General features: G+C 38.9%; 3 protein-coding genes across 13 annotated transcripts; 1 reads left to right on the top strand and 2 right to left on the bottom strand.

Annotated features, from left to right (window-relative positions):
* Positions 1 to 103: 103 nt before the first annotated feature.
* On the bottom strand, positions 104 to 10655 carry LOC139113603 (collagen alpha-1(IX) chain). Of its 11 annotated transcripts, XM_070674861.1 has the most exons (17): positions 10545 to 10655; positions 9912 to 10396; positions 6227 to 6291; positions 5959 to 6157; positions 5498 to 5714; positions 4530 to 4700; positions 3977 to 4048; positions 3830 to 3913; positions 3579 to 3677; positions 3340 to 3456; positions 3071 to 3245; positions 2157 to 2327; positions 1844 to 1945; positions 1391 to 1492; positions 819 to 986; positions 676 to 744; positions 104 to 517 (listed from the first exon to the last, which is right to left on the bottom strand). In XM_070674861.1, the coding sequence occupies exons 3-17, from the start codon at positions 6270 to 6272 to the stop codon at positions 402 to 404; spliced, it is 1908 nt and encodes a 635-aa protein (XP_070530962.1). In that variant the 5' UTR covers positions 6273 to 6291; positions 9912 to 10396; positions 10545 to 10655; the 3' UTR covers positions 104 to 401. The 11 variants fall into 11 exon arrangements, 9 of the variants coding, with proteins under 9 accessions (XP_070530962.1, XP_070530963.1, XP_070530964.1 ...); XM_070674862.1 differs by lacking the exons at positions 9912 to 10396; positions 10545 to 10655 and adding an exon at positions 6581 to 6827; XR_011547727.1 differs by lacking the exon at positions 10545 to 10655 and having other exon boundaries at positions 446 to 517; positions 1285 to 1492; positions 1844 to 1940; positions 9912 to 10386.
* Positions 6897 to 9971, top strand: LOC139113607 (uncharacterized). The gene is made up of 2 exons (XM_070674874.1): positions 6897 to 8748; positions 9760 to 9971. Exon 1 carries the CDS (start codon positions 7077 to 7079, stop codon positions 8709 to 8711), a length of 1635 nt encoding a protein of 544 aa, XP_070530975.1. The 5' UTR covers positions 6897 to 7076; the 3' UTR covers positions 8712 to 8748; positions 9760 to 9971.
* On the bottom strand, positions 10549 to 14173 carry LOC139101310 (ATPase family AAA domain-containing protein 2-like). Its single transcript, XM_070654342.1, has 10 exons — positions 14017 to 14173; positions 13803 to 13951; positions 13310 to 13579; positions 13030 to 13221; positions 12734 to 12915; positions 12319 to 12505; positions 12074 to 12259; positions 11691 to 11823; positions 11262 to 11357; positions 10549 to 10954 (listed from the first exon to the last, which is right to left on the bottom strand). Exons 1-10 carry the CDS (start codon positions 14171 to 14173, stop codon positions 10647 to 10649), a joined length of 1860 nt encoding a protein of 619 aa, XP_070510443.1. The 3' UTR covers positions 10549 to 10646.
* Positions 14174 to 14440: the final 267 nt, after the last annotated feature.

Here is a 14440-nt window from a genome sequence, read left to right as displayed (position 1 = left end):
GAGGATCTCCCGGCGCGGCGGTGTAACCAGGTAATTTTATTGCGCCCTATCTTCTTCTCGGCGGCGTGGAGAAAAAAGTCGCTTCGAAAATATCGCGATTCGGAAAAAAAAAAAAAAGCGACGATGTTCCAACGATTAAAACGCGTTGAAGCAAGCTTTATTAAGATAATTGATACATTAAGGTAAAATTGAATTGTAATTCAGAAAGCATCGCTAACTTTATACTGGCAGTGCTTCGTAATTAAGAGATTTGCAGAGATTTTTAATTTGGTGTCGAGACGCTTTCTCATGTCGCAAAATACACCAGAATATTTTACTTACTTATTTTTTTTTTTGTAATAATTTCATTTTTCTGTGATTTTCTTCATGCTATGTATATAAAGATTAGTTCCTACAGTTAATCAAGGTCCTTTTTCGTTGCCTCGATTTTGTAAGTAATAACTGCCGGGATAATTGCAAAATTCGCAGTATCCAGGTGGTCCTTGTGCACCTGGCGGACCTCTCACGCCAGGAATACCTATCAACATTTACAGAACATTTAATTTTCAGACTTATTTATTAATAAACTTATTTAAAAAATAATATATCTTGCATATGAAATGATTACAAGGCCGGTATTGTTCAAAACAATCGTAATTATTCTGTAACTTTGTTTCTTAAACGTTATCTTTTTACCTGGTTTGCCTGGTTCACCTCTATCACCCTGTCTTCCAGGTAAACCGATGCCGTCATTACCAGGAGGTCCTACATAAAAAAAGATTAAGTATGCAAAATTTATCTAAAGTAATCTTTTATTAATGTAATTAACATTATTTAACCTGGTGGACCTATCAGACCAGGCGGGCCTTCCAAACCAATTCCTTCAGGTCCTCTATCCCCCTTTTCCCCACGTTCGCCAGGTGATCCTTGCGGACCGACAGGACCCTGCGGGCCTGGCAAACCGACGAATCCACGTTCTCCTGGCAAACCTGGTGGTCCCGGATCACCTAAATAATCGGATAGAGTTGCGATTAAATAATGTGACGGAATTACGTAAAGCGGTAAACGTATTTACAGAAAAAAAATGCGCCGTGCAAGTTACTTTTATGTTATAGTACATGTATATATATTTTATAGTTTAAAAAGGTTCCCTTAAAAGATAAAAGACACGTTAAAGCTGAAGGTATAATTAAAGATAAAAATTTATCAATGATAATGCAAACGATATTACCTCTAAAAAAGATATATCTGCTTTAATGTATTAAAAAAGCGTTCCGCCCGATGATGAGAAGCTAATGAAATTACTTGAGTAATCTGATTTTCTGCATGCGCACGACAAAAGCATCCATTAGTCCAAATAGGCCATTTTCCAGATATTTCAGAGAGTAGCTTCGTTCCGAGCGATAGGTACCTGGAATGCCCCGCTTTCCGGCTCGACCGGGACGGCCGTGTCGAGCCGGTCCCGGTAATCCGGGTAGCCCTCGTAGACCTTCTGTTAGTTCTTTCAGTCTCTCTGCGACACATGCCAAGATACCATTATTGTTAAGAGTGTAATTGTGACGTCTGGACTTCAATCTCGAACCAAAAAGTGTCACGTATATTATGATGAATTACGCCATTCGTATTTGTTATAGCTTTAAAGACGATAACGATAACACTTGAAGCATTTTAAATGGTGATGCTACTACAACGACGCTCGGTTGCTAATCGTCTTCTTTTGAGTTAGGTTCCATTCTACCATTCTCCACGAATTCTCTATAAATTAATAAGAAACTCATAGTAACAGCTGAATTCTAACGCAATATTGTGCCGAGCGCAAGAACAAAAAGCGCTAAGGGTGACGATTCTGACTCGAAGGGTGTACCTGGACGACCTTGGGGACCAGGTGTCCCAGGACGGCCCGGACGACCTCGACCAGGCGGGCCAGGCAAGCCTTGCATTAGCGCTGCCATTTCGGTCATCTGTTCTATATACATATAGGTAATAACAAAGAAGAAAAATCGCGTTATCTATTCGTTCGTGATTACTTGATTAAGACAGTTATCACCTTTTTATCAAAATTAATTGAAAATAAAATTTAAAAAATGATTTAACTCATTGAATTCTAAATCAATTAAGTTTTAAATACAATTTTAATTAAATTTAAAGTTTTTTTTTTTAATAGTAGGGAAAATTACCTCTCAGAACACTGGCACAAATATCGCGAATTTCTGGCTCACTTATACTACGGCCTGGGAGACCTTGAAGTCCAGGTAATCCCGTTTGACCCCTGTTCCCGGGGAAACCTTGCAGTCCTGGCGCTCCCTCTTTCCCGGGTGTTCCTGGATTTCCTCTATCTCCAGGTTCGCCTAAAATTGTTAAATAAAATCAATAAAACTAATAATTGAAAAAAGTAAAAAACAATAAATTTTAAAGACGAGAAATATAAAAAATTAACTTTGACTCTTGAGGTGCTTATATGCACATAATTTTGAATTACTTAAATGAGTACATATTACTATAGATTGCGATAAATTGATTTACAATGACTACGAATAAACGCATCTAGGTCAACGTTAAATATCAGGCGCCGTTTGAATCATTCAAGAGTGTCATTTAAATCGTATTTTTTATGGTATACAATTTTAATAAAAAAGCCATAAATGTGAGATGTCAGTTTAAAACGTTTGAACGCAAATTAATATCGATATAAATCGCTGTCTGATCTTGTTACGTTAAATTTATAATAAATTTTTTATTGACCAATTTTCAACTCAATGTACTTATTATTTATATATTTTTAAAAAATAATAAATATATATTTGTTAATATTAAATTATATATGGTTAAAATCTAAGAACGAACATCACGTAAAGTCATTAAAATCGTTTCAACGCAAGAAAGATTAAACGATAAAATGATTTGAACCATTGCGGTGTTAACGAATATATTAATCGGTTTCGTAATATTCTCTCGCTCTATCGCCGACGCACAATAATGCAATTATACATCTCGACTAGATTTCTAACAAGATCGAATTACGTCGTCCGCATTCTAAGAGAACTTAATCTAATTCTGGCTTATCTGATATTTTCGCTCTGAGAATTTATACCTTTTTCACCCGGCTGTCCTTGAATACCATTTTCTCCCGGTTCACCTTTAGCACCTCTCTCGCCTTTATATAATGAAGAATTAAAAGAATAAGAAAAGTCACTTGTATTCCCTGGCGGACCAGGAAATCCTCGAGGACCTTGATCTCCTTTCAGACCCGGAAATCCCATATCACCCTATTACAAAATTAATATTTGCTATTATTTTCTGGTAAAAAATTTTTTTTTGAGCGTTACTATTATATCTAGTTTAAAAAAAAGTAACACTTACTCTTTCTCCTTTTCGTCCCGGTAATCCCGGCAAACCTGGTGGCCCCACAGGTCCAATTGGTCCTTTGGGACCTTGCAATCCTGGAAAACCCCTGGCACCAGGATTACCCGAGATTCCCTGATAATACGTATTTCTTAAATTCCTTTCTTAGATCATGCTGCTTACATATTTTGCAAACAAATAATATTTAATTAATTTACGGATTATTATAATTTCTAAAATTAATAAAGAAAACTTACTGTTTTTCCTTTTTCTCCTGACGGACCACGTGGACCTGGAAGCCCAGGTGAGCCCGAGGCACCAACTGGTCCCGGTGCTCCAGGTGGACCAGGCAATCCCTGATACGATTTTCTTTATCAACGATATCGGAAATTATTGAAAGTCATGCAAGTTAATCAATTTTAGTTTTTAATAAATAGAGTATATATATTAAATTAATTTAATAAATTTAATAATTTAATAAGCAAATATAAAATTAGAAAGAACTTACATCTGTACCATTAAAACCACGTGGTCCTTGGGGACAAATCGTCTCACAGCTAGCTTTTACTTGAAGCGGTGCGGCTACGGTCTTCTACGGTCACGTACATTATACTAATCAAATCTATTAAATCTTGTCAAAGTATGTGGGTCTTACCGGTAGCTCGTTGCACATTTCTCTCTCATGCCTCGTTGGATCGCAGTTTACAACCATCCATTGCAAGTCAATCTAAAAAGACAATGCAAATAGATATATATTTATAAACTCAAAAGACGTCATATACTTGACGTTTTATTAAATACATATCTTTTTGTATTTTTCTTTTATACGAATTGTGATATTTCTACTCTCGTCAGAATTCTAACATTGTTGTGTGTGCATTCTGGATGTGAGCCAAAGTCCAATATTAAATTTGACGCGTCCTACTGACAGTTTCAGGCTGCGAAGCGGTGATTAATTAAGTAGCGGGCCAGTTAATTGCGACGACCGACCACGTAACTTCTCTGGAAGCTGTACACTTCTTGCAGTGACATAATAGCGCTATGTAACTCGTGAATGTTAGATGTGCAAGTTGCGTTTTAAAAATAATTAAATCGAAATTTGTTAAAGATTATTCGACTAAAAAAAAAAAAAAAGATTATAGATTAAATAGCATAGCGATAGTTAAAGCTTCAAATACAATTTGGCTGATTTTATAACAGAGGCTTACCGGTAAGGTGCTCTTGCTATTGCTTAGCTTGGCTATCGATATGTTCCCGTCGACTTTAATCGGTCTGCGTGGCCTTAGATCTTCTACGCCAATAAATTCGCAGTCGACGTTAAGGACCACCTTATCCTTGAACACTCCGAAATTCACTTTGTGCCAATCCTTGTCAAATACCTATTTAATAAAAAAAAAATCTTTTTTGTACATCTTTTGCAACACTACTGTCCAATGATGTAAACTAATTAATCTTCTTCTTAATATATCCCAGAGAGAATAACGTTGTGGCGACCTACAAATGATTTCTTGTAATTACATTGTAATTACTTGTCATTAAATCGAAAGGCTTCGAAGTTCGCATTTATCGCATAAATCTATGCTGTTTCAAACCGCGAGGTGTTTGCAATTCTCATCGATCAAAAGATCCCGAACGTCACGACGTTCGCTTATCGTAGCATCGCTGATGTTACAAGGCTCATTTTTCTTCACCCCGAGGATAGGACTTCTGACGTCGAGACTCTTTGAAGTGATATTCGCGCACGAAGCGACCTGACATGACTTACATTCATTACAGTTGCCTTATGCGATGGCATGACGATACAATTCACGCGCCTACTCTCGCGGCTCGGCACGCATCTCACGCGGTAGCTTACGTAATGATTTCGTGGGGCGAAACACTCGTGCATAATAGCTGATCGACATAATCGTCTTAACGACCACGGCTCTGGTTTTCTTCTTTTCTTTTTTTAACATTTTTAATTGATATAATCCTCTCAACTGGACTTACGACATTCTAATCACATTATCGCCGCATATTGGGGCGTGATCGACTTGGAAACCTTTCTGAAGCAATACAAAAAAAATAAGAAAGAGAGAGAGAGAGTGTATATTTAAAAAATGCAAGAAAATTTTATGTAACAATTTGCAAAACGGCCGCTTTTAAACCGATGAAGAACGTGGTATTTAATACTCACGCGATCATTCACGAAAGAGACCGTCTGTAACTCTCCCTCGTAATCGATCGATGAAAAATCCAGCGTCCGCTTCCTGGAATTCATCGTAATGAGAAGTTGGGGATCGCCGGCTGCATCTACGATCTTAACGACGTGCCAAGGATACTTTCGCAATTTCCTAGCTCTGAGGGTATACACCAAAGAGAATTCCTCCGAAAGTCCGCTGGATGTAATGTTCCTGGGAAACAATTTCCATATGCAGAAAGAGGGTTGATAGTTTGTCTAATTACTATTTTGCTCATCTATCATCAGCGGGCAGACTTGGAAAGCGACGTTAAAAAATTATTATGAATTAAATAAAGAAAAGAAAAATATAAAAAAAAAATTAATGTGCATAGGTACAGACGAATGTTAATTGCCGAGATCGAGTTCGGCGTATGTGGCCTATATCAACCCGTTTCTACGTGTAATAATTTAAATACTTTGTCGGGAGGGTGACATCAGTGTCTTTCTCTAGCCGGTATGCTGTTTGCATGCTATTGCTGCCCTGGACTTTCGTCATGCTACTATAACGCGCACCCAGCAGATCCAATTTCAGCTTGCTGATAAAGTCGAACGTTTGAAGATCGTCCTCGCCAGACTTGTAGCCGTTGCACAGCCCACGTTTGGCGACGGTATACTCTAACAAAAATATAACGATAAGAGTTTTGTCAACGCTAATTCCGTAAATCGTTGCGAAGAGATACTTACGAGCGTAAGCGATTATATGCACAAACATCCATACTTGCAGATACATTTGCTGCAATCGAATAAATCTAAAAAAAAAATAAAATTAAATAAAATAAAATACTTTCGACAAAAACAGTAACAATTATACAAGTGCATAATTATGGCAGCAATAATGTACAAAATTAATAGCAAAGAAACGTTAATTAATGTTCCATGTAGATACGATAGAATTCGGCAGCTTTTATAAGTAAAAAACTATGTCAACGAAGTAACCTAATCATATCAAGATATCTATGACATATATTACTGAAAATTGAGATAGTTCTCTCATTGCTGATTTCAATTCTCACGACGCATTTAAAGTATGAATTTTACCTAGACACCGGCGTGTATTCGCGTCTTAAACAATTTCCTTTCCATAAATATACCTGAAGAAACAGTTGTAATACACGTGTTATGATGACCGTACATAATACATACGCCTGCCAACGAGGGCAAATTTTTTTTTCCAAATTTATATTTGTAAATATGGAACTGTACTATACTATGAAATACGTCAACAACGCGTGATCGTCATGACCGTTTTTCGTTATCGGATCCATTGCACAAGGTGGCGCCACATCCGACCAAAGACGAAGTCAAGCGAAGTTTGATTGCTGACAGGCGAACCAGCGGTCAAGTTTATCGGCGACGAGCTACGGTGGTGGTCACCGGCCCGTGGCGGCTGCGGAGGCGGACTCGCAGGAGGAGAGTACGAGACCTTTGATGAGAGCGTTGGCACACGGCGACGGGTGCACACGACGCAGGGAGTTAGCGGTACGTCTTTTTTTTTTTTCTCCCGGAAAGACGACTCTTTCCCACGAGAGGAGACATGAGCAAGACGCGTGCCGGCAACGTGCAAACGAACGCAAGGAGCGTTCGCATTCCCGCCGGGGTAACTCTGCGCGACTGCAGCATCGTCATCGTTGGTAGCACGTGCAAGATATGCGGCAGAGATTTCAAGTGCGAGAGCGACGTCGCTCTGCACACGCGATGGCGACACAACGCTCTGGGACCGCTGATAGACGCCCTGGACCAAGAGATAAATCCGTACGGCCAGAAGTGCGACGTCTGCGAGATGCGCTTCGAGGTCTCGTCGAATCTTAAGGCCCACAAGCGGCTGATACATAAGCAGAAGATCAGGAGAGGTAGGCGCATCCCGAAGGAAACGGTACGGGTGAGATTCAAACTCAACGGCGTGACGACGACGGACGTATGCCTGGATCGTAGGTACATAGAGCTCGAGCAGAATAGCGTCGGATATATCGTCGACGTCTGCACGCAAGCTCCGGCTCCCCTTGAAAATGATAGACCCGAGAGAAAAGATGACTGCGCTGGGAATATCGATTGGCCTTTCCCGAACCGCGTTGCGGACAAGAGTCACATGCAACGCGATATACAGCCTGACAAAGCTGCAAATCGATATATTGTAAGTAAATTTGCGTCTACCAAAGGCGACACAATAGGGAGCCGTACGATTGTGGTGGGGAAAAGTCTCATGGAGATCTCAAATACGACGCACAAGAACGCAATTCCCGACAGCGGCAGCCCATGCGAAGAGTACAAGAAACATTATCTCACTTCGCTGGACGTTACACCGGATGTATATATTAAAACCTTATCTAGTAACGTAAGCAGTCGCGATAAAGAGAACTCTCAAAGACCGAACGAGCGAGAAAGAAGAAGCGCGCATCATCAAAATGAAATTCCATTCGATGACAAGGGTTTCCTTGCTTGCCAGTCAGAGAAATTCGACAAAGCGTCAGTCATGTTCAAAGAAAATTCGCGGTCCAGCGAAAGCTCACAATATTCCATTAGATGGTCTAATGAAGTCATGGGAGCTAAAGAAACCGCTGGACTTGCTAGCTCTTTCATAGATTCCATGAAAATTATTATTAACAATGAAAAAAATTATGGCTTTGATAAAGATGCTGGTAGACGTTTGTCTCCAGCTGCGCCTCGGTTTCACAGGAAACCTGAGTCGAAGACTAGTTCGAACGTCGATGACGACGTGCAGGAGGTATTGCGAATAACGAGAGAAAACGCGCAAAACGATATTAATCACGAGTCGCCTAATCGTGTAGAACGAGAGATGCTGGTACAAAACGCTACAACCGACACGTTCACGTTGCCGCCGTCGTTGCAGCCATCCGTTTGCCCGGAAAAATGCGACGTTACATTCACGAATTTCGAACCGTCCAATTATTCACCTTTGGTCAGTGTATCCGAGAGCGATTATCAGTTTCTAGCCAACTCATTTGATAAAAAACTTGGCATTTATTTGGAAGATTTACATCATTACGGGATCAGACTCTACAACGATCTACCAGAAATTAATAATAACTTGGAAGATTATGCGGTATATGCTCCCCAAGACTTATTTGAAACATGGAAGCAATCGGACGAGTCTCCGTACACAAATGGACTGAGAACAAATGACAACGAAATATCCATTGTATTAGATTGAATATGTATTAGGAAAATCTTGTTGACTAGTTTGAAACGTAAGAAATGTGCCAATATATCCTTAAATTATTTTAATTTATTTTAATATTAGAAAAGATATATATATATATTTACGTATATATACATCTGTAACTTTTTTGTCGACTTATTGTACAATAAGATCGGCAAAAAAGCAAAACTTCAATTTTTTAGCATTGTATTTTTCTTCGTATAAGTAAAATGTACAAAGTGTGATATTTCGAGAGAATTATATGAGTGTAATATATCTAATTTTATAATACCAGGGATACTAAAAATTAAAAAGTATTCCGATGTATTTTTGGTATTTAAATTTTTCAATATGATTCATAATTGTTAACTTCAGTCAAATGTCCTGCTCAATTCTTACTACGAAAATTAATAAAAACTGTTTGATACATTAATATATTAATAATTAAAAATTTTTTAATTATAAAGGAACAAGAAAATTATGTTTCTGTTAAGAAATTTAAACATTACATGTAAGTTATTTGTTTGGAACTTTTGATAAAGTATTATAAAGCAATTCAATAACCGTTTTGTAACAATACATTTGAATCGGGTAATTTCGCTAAAACTTGTCCTAAGACGGTAGTTGTATCGCGCTATTACATTCTTACTTCTGTGTATATGCTCTTAGTATAAATAAATAGATATGTACTATTAGGTTCTTTCGCATTCCGTAAAATTATCTTTTTGTGCTGTAAAAAAATATTTAATTTATATACATAATAAAAAGGTAGGGCATTTCTTTCTGTAACTTGTAACATAGTTCATTTTTCGTTTTTGCTGTCTTCGTCAAGCGCGCACTATGTATGTCAGAAACTTTTCTAAGAGTAGTACGTACTACTGCCAAAATGTTGTTTTCCTTAGCACTTAGATATACAGCGGCGCTCCTATTTTTTTAAAAGAAAAAAAAAAAAGATATGTTACAGAAAATTACAATATTTTAGGATTTTTCATATTCTACATGTTTGTAATATATATTTGTTGAAAAATCTATCTCTGGTTTTTCTTTTATTTTCCCACAGTGTCGTTAAGGGAGCTCAACGTTGGAATACGTGCGATAAAACTATCCCTATAATGGAATAAGGAAGGATTGCATGATTAAAGTCGCGCTAAAAGATCGATCCATCTACCATAGTAATATCGCGTGTGGCAAATAAAAATGTCCACGCGTTACCGTTGGTGCTTGCGTGACTTCCTCGTAGCTTCTCACGGTGTCACGCATTCGGCACGCACACACGGGCTGGCGAACCTTCGATAAGAAAGTGATATAGAGAAAAAAAAAAAAAGGAAAAAAAAATGTCCGGTATTCTTCTGATACAACTTCGCCGGTTTAAGTATGTGACTATAAGTTGGTTTCTTTTCTTTTGCGATAGAACGCGTTACACCTCGCCGCGCGATTCTGCACAGTACGATTGCACACGAAATGCAGGATACAACACAACCCACAGCATTACACAGCAGCCGCACGCAAACTGATAAGCTCGCTGGACCTCATCGTTGAACCCCTCTACTACGGTCTTCTCAAGTAGGAGAAACCGATTTGATCGTATGAGTCACAAAGGGAAAAAAGACGGTCATCGAATCGGTACATCAAAGACTCAATAGGCGAAGTAGTGTTTGACTAATTGACACCGCTAATATCAAGTTTTTTAAGAATATCTGTAACGCAGAAAATACAACTGTAAGATTGAAAATTGTCTTACAATTAAAAAAAATTGTAAAAAAAAAAGAAAAATATGTTAAACTATATATATAGATTTTTTAATGCGTTAAATTATTAAAATATTTTGCTTAATAAGTTTATTACCATATTAATTATTGCAATTTTATATTTCACATATTCGAACGTTTACAGGAACGACTCACAACAGGACGTCACAAAAAAAAAAAGCTTCATCGATTCAGCTAGTCAATCATCTTCCCGCTTTGGTCGCATTTTCACCCGCTTTAATTCCTCGTAACGCGCGACGTGCTCGTTCACTGTCGCACACAGATCCCCGCTGTTCTCCATTGTGAGCTCGAGGGCGGAGAACAGGCTCTCCAGTAGATGACTCGACCACTCGTCCGTCGATCTGACGATCGTTTCGACCAAGTCCTCGATTTGCGAATTGAAGAGCTCGGTGCTGGATGGTGCCGAAGACGTTGCGGTTGTCAATCTTTGCCGTTTAGACGGCGGACCCTCGCCCGACGCATTACACTCTCTCTTGATCGCCGTTCCTAGAAATTGACTTATTAGAGTATGCGAACCCATTGTAAGCTACGTGATGAACGTGTTTATAATTCATTTCTAAGAAATCAAACGTATAGATATACATATGTTGGACTTAAGAAATTGTCAGTTAACAGTTACTCGATCTGGAAGACGTCGAATGCGAAGACCGTACTGCTCCGAGCTTATTTCGCGCTTTCGATTGTGTTTTAATCTTTCTTGTCGTGGGTGCCGCGCTAATCTCTTCGAGACCATTACGATGCATATTAACAACGGGGTAAGAATTGCACAGAAAATTTGTGTTCTCAAACATACCTAACAATCCGCTGGAATCGGCAGGATGTACGTGATTCCTTAGCTTTCTATTTTCACCTTTGAGCTTCTTAGGATACAAAATAGGCGCTAGATCCGCTGCATTCATTGTCAAGTATAAATTAATTAAATATTCAACGATAAAAAATAAAAATGTCAAATATTATAAATAGGTTTTAGTAAATAATTTATGATGACTTATAAATGAATTATATATATAGTAATAAAGGTTGAAGTAGAAAATATTTTTAAATAGATTTTTTAATAGAAAAAAAAAAATTTTTAATTAATGTCTATATAAATATTGAACAGGGAGAGAGCTCTAAATTCGATCACATGTGAAATATTTCTTATTAATACATTTACTCTTTTCTATAATCTGTTCTTTAATTTATTATTAATAATACATTACCATTTCAAATAGATAATTACCTTGCGAAGAACGATCCGACAGGCTGTCTAAGTTCCCATTAAACAATTGTTTAAAAAAGGAACATCGTTTTTGCGGTGAGGGCGATCTGACTTCGTAAACTTCGCCAAGTTTATTATCATATAACTCTGCAATCTGAAAAGCAAGCAGTCAATTTACGAGCTCTTCATTTCCAGAATAATTTTATAAATATTTTAACTTTTTTTTTTTTTTAATTCTAATATTTTTTTTAGGTCTTTTTAAAAGTGTTACTATTTGAAAGTAAGCTTGCCTAAGATCACGCTTAATTAATTATTGATATTTTTATGCATAAAAAAAAAAGGGGAAATGTGCGTGGAAATGTGTAAAATATGAGCTGCACTGGAAAGACATGAAGAGTGTTCACCTCCGGTGGCAGATTAACGTGTCGACAATGGGCGGTCATTAGCACGAGCATATGCACCGATCGATCCAGGCCGCGTATTAAGGAGGTAAAAACCACTCTCGTCGTCTCGTCCACCAAGTCCCACCAGGTCAAGACCCCAGGTATGTAAAGCAATGCTGGTAGGGTGCGACGTGCGGTCTTGATCTTCTACAACGCAAAGCAATTGTCGTACATATCTTCAGGCAGGAAAGTAAGATAGTTTTTACTTGTATCACGGCTTCCTCGGCGGCCTTGCCAGTTTCCTCGAACAACGTGGTGACGTCCAGGATGTGGTACGGCAAGTGTTCCAAGGTGTGCAGCAACGCCGGTCCTAGGTGCCGGGTGTGAGAATCGTCGTCGCCGCACAGCAAAATTCGCGGACAGCTGCTGGACTTCGACATTGCTTTACCTGTGCTGTGGTCTCGTACGAGTTAGTATTTTTATTATTCGATATATACATCTTGTGATACGTCCGCCTCGCGAGATTACGGCTCGCGAGGTTAAAGGGTAGCGAAGCGGAAATTAATCGCAATTGTTTCGATTGACTAACCTCACTTTAAAATTCTGCAAACTACAGGCATAACTAATTACGACTACCTCGTTCGATTGTTTTGAGGGCGATGCGATTATCGTAACACTCACATGTTGTCGGAGGTCAACATGCCGACCGGACAAAGCGTCTGCAAGCGCGACAGTATTCCCGTCAGATCCTCTTGCAGCAGAGGCTGAATCTTGAAGGACAAAATTTTAATCGGGGCGACGATGACGCGGTGCGACGCGGGTACGATATTCTGGCACGCTTTCAGAAAGTCTTCTTTCTCCACCTTCAAACAGGTACTTTTTTTTTCAATCGCTTTATTTTTAATATATTGCAGTGAATTTATTTATAATTTTATTTTGCCGCGTCAAATCTGTGTTCATTATCGCGAATTACTTACTTTAAGGTGACGCTCATTGATATGATACTTCGATTTGGAATTATAAATCTGCGGATAGTTTCTGCGAACCGAGCACATAACCGCTTCGACGCAAAGAGCCTGCAGGTCGCTGCCGCAGAATCCTAACGTTTTCGACGCTAAGTACGCCAAGAACTTTTGCACCGGCTTCTGTTTCCAGCTCTTGATATGCACCTACAGAACGTCAACGGAAACACCAAAGTTTTCCTACCTCAGCGTAATATTTTTTTATGTAATTATATTTTTTTTATGCAACCGATACCGAAAGTATTTCTTTTCTAGCGCTGTAGCATGGCAAGGGGAAGTACAATTCCTTGTCAAATCTGCCGGGTCTTCTTAAAGCGGGATCTATTGCGTCGATCCTGTTGGTTGCTCCTATTACTATAATCTCGGAATTATTATCCAAGCCATCCATCAAAGCCAACAGAGTGGACACCACGCTGGCGTGAACGAAATCCTGCCGGCTGGACCTTACAGGCGCGAGGCCGTCAACTTCGTCAAAGAAAATAATGCACGGTTTTGTTTGCTGTGCCTTGAAGAAGAAAATAATTATCTCTTTGGATCAAACTTGTAAGAAGTCGCTCTTGGTTGTACATATAAAATTTTGTACATGATCAGTCTCGCAGCTTATTCGAGACAGCAAGATTTAAGAACGGATCACGTAAGTTGATTTTTACATATAAATTTATTTTAAACTCTGTACTTGTACGTGAATTAAAGTGGTAAACGTATGCAGGGGACCAAACTCTACCAACCAGTGAAAAGATCTTTTCGAGCTTTTTTTCGCTCTCCCCGACCCACTTGCTAAGACAGTCGGAACCCTTGCGTGAAATGAAGGAGACCTTGCGCTCGGAATTACTGCATTCTGTCGCTAATGCGCTGGCTACAAGAGTTTTTCCTGTGCCTAACGAAGAATAAAAGAATGAAGGAGATATCCCGGTGCCTGTATCAGACGGCATTTAACGTTACCTGGTGGGCCGTAAAACAATAAACCGCGTGGCGGTCTGAGATTAAATTTAGCGTACACGTCTCCGTACATCAACGGGAACAAGACCATCTCCTTCACGATTCTAATGTGTTTCTCAAGTCCACCGATGCAAGAGAAATCTTTCGTCGCGACGGACATTCTTCTTCCTTTGCCAAGAGCTCGAGGAAAGCCAAATCAATTTGTCTCCACTTCTGTTGCGTGTAAATAACGCGACGAGAACGTCGGTCACCGTGGTCGAAGCTTTTGTACAAATCCTACGATTTATTCGCACATCCTGAGATGATCTTACGATCGGTTGTCGTTACTGGAATTTTTACGCGAATGTTTACTCAATGTTATAAGAAGCTACTATTCAATTTCAACATTATTTCTGACATAATCGTCAGCAAACAGACGGGAAGTCAT

The sequence above is a fragment of the Cardiocondyla obscurior genome, linkage group LG03, assembly GCF_019399895.1.
Source record: "Cardiocondyla obscurior isolate alpha-2009 linkage group LG03, Cobs3.1, whole genome shotgun sequence".
In the NCBI taxonomy this organism is placed as follows: Eukaryota; Metazoa; Arthropoda; class Insecta; order Hymenoptera; family Formicidae; genus Cardiocondyla; species Cardiocondyla obscurior.
This window is presented reverse-complemented; position numbering and strand designations above follow the sequence as displayed.

What these genes read in the sequence shown, in the direction of transcription:
- LOC139113607 (XM_070674874.1), top strand. Translation starts at nt 7,077, where the DNA reads ATGAGCAAGACGCGTGCCGGCAACGTGCAAACGAACGCAAGGAGCGTT.
- LOC139113603 (XM_070674861.1), bottom strand. Translation starts at nt 6,272, where the DNA reads ATGTATCTGCAAGTATGGATGTTTGTGCATATAATCGCTTACGCTC. An exon ending in TCTCTTTCGTGAATGATCGC is followed by an intron (nt 4,701 to 5,497) that starts GTGAGTATTAAA and finishes TTTATTAAATAG; the next exon opens with GTATTTGACAAGGATTGGCA. An exon ending in AGGTGAACCAGGCAAACCAG is followed by an intron (nt 518 to 675) that starts GTAAAAAGATAA and finishes AAATGTTGATAG; the next exon opens with GTATTCCTGGCGTGAGAGGT.
- LOC139101310 (XM_070654342.1), bottom strand. Translation starts at nt 14,173, where the DNA reads ATGTCCGTCGCGACGAAAGATTTCTCTTGCATCGGTGGACTTGAGAAA. An exon ending in CCGAGGAAGCCGTGATACAA is followed by an intron (nt 12,260 to 12,318) that starts GTAAAAACTATC and finishes TTTGCGTTGTAG; the next exon opens with AAGATCAAGACCGCACGTCG. An exon ending in CGATTCCAGCGGATTGTTAG is followed by an intron (nt 10,955 to 11,261) that starts GTATGTTTGAGA and finishes GTCAATTTCTAG; the next exon opens with GAACGGCGATCAAGAGAGAG.